Below are 7,337 nucleotides of genomic sequence, written 5' to 3'. Positions count from 1 at the left end.
ACCCCAACTTAGATGTATTTGTGGAGAAAATCTCCAATTAATATTGTGCCAAGCTTCCAGGTCGGACCTGTGTGCACCAAGAAATCAAAGTTATTCAATTGAGTGCCGCCTGTTTTTGTATTGCAAGTTGTTTTTCATCTCAGCTTCTTCCTTTTTCGCGTTCTTTCTGTTTTTTTTCTACCTCTTCTTGTTGTCGTTTCTCTTCCTTCTCCTGGTTCAAGACAACAAACGATGTTATCAACTATATATGGTGCCCTCATGGAACGTAGAGTAGATGTGTTTCCTATTGGACTTGTATAAATCTTAGCTTTTCTTTTCTCATGCTTGTTGGGAAAAAGAGGTTTCCTGATTGAATTTGAGTTTAACTGTAATAATGTAAGACAATATTCCACATATGCTACAGAAATAGAAGACTGAAAAAATTGGGAAACATGTTGGTGAAATCAAATAAATAAACATGATAAATTCAATATAGGGGTAACATGTCCTCATAATTTTGATAATCTCACAGAGCAAATCAACATTGCCAATTTCCCACTTTCATATTTGCATGAGCATCTGGATTAAAAATAATGCAAATCCATTTCAGCAAGCAATCAAAGAAAGCAGTGTGGCCTGAAAATCTTACTTGAATAATAGCTTCCTTCTGAGCACGAGCTTGTTCCTTTTCCTAAAATTGCAGTAAGAAATGTTAGTAAAAGCTCCAAACACTATCTTTTAAAGCTTGAATTCTTTTATAAGAATTCAACTAACCTGTTTCATCTTCTCCCTTTTCAGTTCCTATTCTAGCCATTTATGTTCCATCTCCTGTTCATTTCTTTCTTTCTTCTTAATTGCCTCTTTCTCCTTCAGCTTTGTTTGCTTGACCATTATACATCAATAAACAGCTATCACTGCATTAAAGCCAGACAACCAAAACCAAAAACTTTCCCTCTCACGTAGTGCAGGATTAGGAATCCTGAGCTTCAAGGTGATACATATATTTTTCATCGTAGTCTATCAACGTTAACAACACTATATCTTTCTTTAATAATTAACAGCCTTCAGACTATGCAAAGTATCTTCTCTTTTTCTTGGAGAAGGTTCCATAATAATCAGGTTTGTAGCTGTGATCAAACTGCAAAAGCTTTCTTCTCTTATTATGGAGCCTAGTTTCTCTTTCTGCAGTGGTATTTCCATTATTTCCGGGCAAAATATCACTTAAAAATTCTTCCCAGTCATTCGCAAGGTTCTTTGGCATGAACTCATAATCTTCAACATCACCGTAAGTCCATTTTTTGCTTGCAGAGGATTGCACTTTTGCCAATGCAACAGCTTCAGCAGATGCCCCCATCAAACGAAGTTCATTGAACAATGCAACTTTGGGTTTATGTCGGATACCCCAACTTAGATGTCCTTGTGGAGAAAATCTCCAATTAATATTGTGCCAAGCTTCCAGGTGGGACCTGTGTGCACCAAAAAATCAAAGTTATTCAATTGAGTGCCGCCTATTTTTGTATTGCAAGTTGTTTTTTCATCTCAGCTTCTTCCCTTTTCACGTTGTTTCTGTTTTTTTCTACCTCTCTTGTTGTCGTTTCTTTTCTTTCTCCTAATTCAAGACAACCAACGATGTTATCAACTATATATGGTGCCCTCATGGAACGCAGAGTAGATGTGTTTCCTATCAGACTTGTATAATGGTTGGGAAAAAGAGGTTTCCTGATTGAATTTGAGTTTGACTGTAATAATGTAAGACAATATTCCACATATACTACAGAAAATAGAAGACTGAAAAAATTGGGAAACATGTTGGTGAAATCAAATAAATAAATAACATGATAAATTCAATATAGGGGTAACATGTCCTCATAATTTTGATAATCTCACATAGCAAATCAAAATTGCCAATTTCCCACTTTCATATTTGCATGAGAATTTGGATTAAAAATGATGCAAATCTATTTTGACAAGCAATCAAAGAAAGCAGTGTGGCCTGAAAATCTTACTTGAATAATAGCTTCCTTCTGAGCACGAGCTTGTTCCTTTTCTTAGAATTGCAATAATAAATGTTAGTAAAAGCTCCAAACATTATCTTTTAAAGCTTGCATTCTTTTATAAGAATTCAACTAACCTGTTTCATCTTCTCCCTTTTCAGTTCCTGTTCTAGCCATTTCTGTTCCATCTCTTCTGTTCATTTCTTTCTTTCTTCTTAATTGCCTATTTCTCCTTCAGCTTTGCTTGCTTGACCATTCTACCTCAATAAACAGAGACATGTTGGCAACATTGCATATCTTCAACTAATCGTACATATCTAGATTGCTAAATCTAACAACATCAATTTAAATTGGCTCGCAAATTGGTTCAATTCATACATATTTGATTGAGAATGTTACATCTGAATATGATTGAGAATGTTATAGCATAGTTTCTCGTCTTTGCTCTGTCGCATAATTTCTGGCACTGGTTGCTTGACCTTTTCCATCTGTTGTTTCAACGATTTGACGCAAAACATTTGCCCAGGGAACTACAAGAAAATACACCCCAAAGTGAATTTGTCAAGGCCATTTTTGCAGGACCGAAAGGCATCGGTGTAATTTCGACATTGCCATTCTCAATTGAATGATCTTCATCTTCTGCAGAATCGATAACATTATTGTCAGAGTTTTTTTCTATACAAAGCCCGGGAAACGAGTTGGATGGAGCCGAAACCTTCAGCTCAGGAACCACATGGGATTGGGGGCTGTCATTGAATGATGGGCTAATTGATCAAGGCTATTGGATTTGGTTGCCGGAATTATAGGAAAGAATTCAGCTTCGTGTGCATTCAATTCAATTATATCCTCATCCTGGTAGTCATTCATATTTTCTCGCTGCAGAGAACCCTCAAAGACTTCAATCGATTCTCTGTTTAAATGAGAGAGATTCCAACTGAAATAGCCCCCAATTTCTTTGGGGGATGTTGATGAACTTCTAGTGGAAATCCAGGGAGGAAAAGTTAAAGCACTGTGGGTGCTTGTAGGCACATGACTCCTTGATTCTTCTTCTGTCTGCACTGACTTACAAACCCTAGGCCATCTGAAAGGGGCATAGTCTAGTTTATCTTTGTGCAGTAACATGATTTTTAAATCGAATATTATTTGATAATCTCAGATATGGCATTTGAATAAAATGGAGGATGGGAGTGGAATTGTGTATTTATGGTGTGCACAGGAAACTTCAACTGCAAACATTGAATATGTGTAGAGAAAAGTAGGGTTTCGCCCAATTAATGTTCTTGAAATCAAGGGGTGTTTCTTGATATTGGTGGCTCCACGGACCAAGCCGAGACGCCTCCTCGCGTCTTTTACTTGAAGCCATTTTATCAGATCCTGTGCTGTGTTCCATTGCCCGGCCTCGGCCCCTCATCTCTCCGCCTCTTCACCCGACCTGTGCAGCCTTCGGTTCTACCTAAAACCACTGCCTGAAAGTCCAACGAAGGCCACTTTGTATGAAAAATAAAGGTTCTTCCAGAGGTCTTCCTGGATGGCCCAGAGGCGTGAGATGGAGGTGGCCTTGGCTCAACTTTTCCCTGCAAAACTATGTACCATCCTTCGGTTCTATTGTCCGTTGATCTGGAACCTGGTGATGAAGTTACCGCTGGATGAGTTAGTTAGCCACCATAAACGCGTGATAAGATGCATGCCCAACGCATACATCAACGGCCACACATCTAAACTCGATTATTGAATCAATGGCGGGAGACACTCCTATAGTCTAACACTTCATGGGACGAAGCAGAGAGATGACACGAGGGAAAGGAGGAAAGTTCATCTCAGAGGGAACGCCTTACGACGTAATTAATTAAATTTAGTTACTAACTAGGCTTTTTACTGATCCTTTCATTTTTGTTTCCCTCCTTGTCATCCTATTATTTTGTTTTCTTCATTCATTTCTTCAATTTCCCCTCTTGTTATATCTGCCTCCAAAGTTATCCCTCCAAACCTCTATGCTTTCGATAAAAAAATCACATCTTTTGTGACCGCCAACCTTCAAAAACTATTTATGCTATGATCTCTAAGCCTCCATTATTGTTGTTTCTCTCTCTGATCATGTTGAAAAGATGCATTTTTCTCGCTTTGAAAAAGATATTTTCTAACCCATATCATTGAACATCATCAATCTTTTGATTTTAACAGGACCCACCCAAGAGCATGTATGAATCCCCTCGGTAGCCTACAAGCAAGGTAGTGGGAATCAAACCCGGTCTATCATTGTGGACTCCCACTGGCATACCACTAGACAACAAAAAAACCAACATTGAACACCATCATTCCTTGATATCAAGTTTGATACAAAACCACATTAACAGAATAACAGGTTTGCTTATATTTGTTATATAGGCCAACCAATATTAAACATCCACATTCCTTAACAAAGTTTGTTACAAAACCACTGTGACGGATGTTTAATTGGATACAAAAGGTCTGCAATAGAGTAACAGATGTTTGATTAGATCAGTTTAATATATATCCACCGACTATGTAACGAAAAGATGGATACCAAGGATGTTCTAAATCTAAAAACCATAACCAAAAAAACTTGCTATTTTATTCATATTGCAAAAAATGGCTCCTACTGCTCTTGCAAAGTATGACACTAAACATGCTAACCAAGCACAAAAAGTAGCAGTATCCTGTGTGCCTAAATGGAGGGCCACAGCTCAACCTTTGATCAAAATTCATATATATAGGATCAGTATAACATATGATCCTAGAAGATGACCACAAAAACAATGACATCTCAAACATGAGATGCGGAAAGTGTTTCTAATTGCTCTTCAAAGAACACTCATCTCCTAAACGCACCCTGAAAGTTTTCATTACGCGATTCATATTTTGCTAAAGAAATGAAATGTAATTTTTCTTTATAGACAAAACCTTACAACCATAAATGAAAAAATCATTCCAAAAAAATAATACTCGACAACCAATAGGTTTCCACCTCTTGTCAACAAGCAGATTACCAAATTACGAATGGTCCTTTACAGAGAAATTATATCTGACTTACCCACACTTTTCTGGCAATTTAAGCTTCTCGCAATTGAACCAAGAGTCACTTAGGTTCAAAGAACAACACACATTAATGAAATTCCAAGAATTTGTTACCTGGGTGTTAGAGAATATGGAACAGGTTGCCGGCCGAAAGTGGGATGTTGAACGGCAGCAAGATTACAGCTGATGCTGATATACACAGGCTTACTCTCCATAAGCGCTGTGGAAATTGCATAGTCTATGAGCTCCTGGGCATCATCCAAGTGATTCACAATAACCTGCAAAATTTTTAAATTTTAACACCCCTAGATCTACTCAAAGGAAGGAAACCAGCATTCATCCAATGACAGTATAACATCACATTCTACGGAATTTCAGAGACCTGAGCGCATGTGACCGTCTGGAAGCAACGATACTCCTGGCTGAAGTCAGGCAACCCAATGGTATGATGCAGAATGCGGTTGGTTCCATAGTCGTTAGAATTAGGCCCCCCGACGATACAGATGACGGGCAGATTCTCACTGTAAGCCCCCGCGATCGCATTGATGATGCTGAGCCCCCCGACTGTGAAAGTAGCGACGCAAGCCCCCACACCTCTGGATCGTGCATACCCATCGGTAGCGTAGCCAGTGAGCTCGTTGCAGCAGCCAATGAGATTGAGGCCGGGCTCCGCCAGCAGATGGTCCAGCAAGGTGAGATTGAAGTCCCCAGGAACAGAGAAAACGTCAGTGACCCCAACCTCAAAAAGCCTCCGCGCCAGGTGGCGCCCCAGTGTCGAGGAAGAAGGCAGTGGAGCTACTCCCGCCTGTTTGCTCGGCAATGGACAGGCCACTGATTTCTTGCCACACCTCTAAACTCGATTATTGAATCAACGGCGAGAGACACTCCTATCGTCTAACACTTCATCGGACGAAGCAGAGAGATGACACGAGGGCAAGGAGGAAATTTCATCTCAGAGGGAACGCCTTACGGCGTAAACATAACTATTTTAAGAGATAGGATTGTTTTTCATTTGGCAATTGAATAGAGCTTATTGCTATAATAACTACATAGCTAACCTAACTTGTATAATGAATACTATACTAAGGGAATTCAAAATGCAATGTAATCAATTATGGAGCTTCTTGGATGGGTTGATAGTTTCTCCACATTGACAAGACAAAATTAATATTAATATTGGTTGTGAACAGAAATAGAATCAAGAATCATATATCTTATTTACCCATAAATATGAATACAATACAAAATATTATGATCTAACATTATGAAAAAATATTTTGCGCATAATTCAATTTGTTCAACCTATTCCCATGGTTATACATAATTAAATGTTGACAATAAGAGAGAATTCCCACAATTTATAAATTAACATATTTAACTAAGAAATCAATATCGATTACTAGTGATGAAAACCTATTATCATTAGTTAGATATTCATGTAAGTTTAGTCATTTTGGATCTGCAACTTCTGAAGATAGAAGGACAAAATTTATTTTTGATTTTATAATAAGTAAATAGCTTTCTAGGCATGATAAATCAACCTATAACATTGGAAACCATTATTCATTGTTGAAAGTAGTTAATAGTAATATTATACTCTCTAAATACCCCTATGAGTATAATATTTTATATTATATACAATATCAAATAACATAACAACACTACAAAAATAAATGGCACACCCTTCCTCATATTAATTCTCTTCACGATCAAATTCTATATCATTAAAATCTTTACATATTCCTTGTGTACTCAATCCTGTAGGCTATAAAAATATCTAATGTATTCTTCATGGATTTGGAGAAAAGCTTTCTAGATGGCTTCTATCAATACTCATACTATGCACATGGTGGATTTATTTTCACAGACATGAATAATATTCCCTTGATTATTATTCACTTGACATTGTTCATAGATTGGGGTGTTGCTTCCAAGGATAGACCACCATATTAATATTTAGGATCACTAGTTCAAAAAATTATTACATCGCATAGTATATTCATTACACGTTTAGGTTTGAAGGGCTCCTTCACAACTTTGTTATCCTTGTTATCCTCATTGGTGCCCATACAATTTTTATGGATATAATTTGTCTCCTCCTTAGCCCACTCTTCTATTTTAGCTCCAAAATGGCAAAATGGCAAAATATCCAAGGCTCCAACACTCCATGTCTCCAAACCCCACCACGCCCTCTCCTATCCAAATGCAAAAAAAAAAAATCGTGTTTTTCACTTTAAACACGTGCTATAGGCGATTTTATCTTTTCTTTGAAATTATCGTGATAATAGATAATCCCACTATTAGTGCAACACTCCTTAAGAAAATCAT

At 37.6% G+C, this 7,337-nt stretch overlaps 1 protein-coding gene across 1 annotated transcript; it reads right to left on the bottom strand.

The window, feature by feature from the left end:
* Nucleotides 1-1,048: 1,048 nt before the first annotated feature.
* On the bottom strand, nt 1,049-7,078 carry LOC149143589 (pyruvate decarboxylase 1-like). Its single transcript, XM_089451884.1, has 4 exons — nt 7,016-7,078; nt 5,392-5,859; nt 5,124-5,287; nt 1,049-1,445 (listed from the first exon to the last, which is right to left on the bottom strand). The coding sequence occupies exons 1-4, from the start codon at nt 7,076-7,078 to the stop codon at nt 1,049-1,051; spliced, it is 1,092 nt and encodes a 363-aa protein (XP_089308010.1).
* Nucleotides 7,079-7,337: the final 259 nt, after the last annotated feature.

This window comes from Pinus tabuliformis, chromosome X (genome assembly GCF_031772625.1).
Source record: "Pinus tabuliformis cultivar Carrire ecotype Pingquan chromosome X, CPIR1, whole genome shotgun sequence".
Taxonomy (NCBI): domain Eukaryota; kingdom Viridiplantae; phylum Streptophyta; class Pinopsida; order Pinales; family Pinaceae; genus Pinus; species Pinus tabuliformis.
Note: the sequence above shows the minus strand (reverse complement) of the source record. Positions and strands in the feature narration are given on the sequence as shown.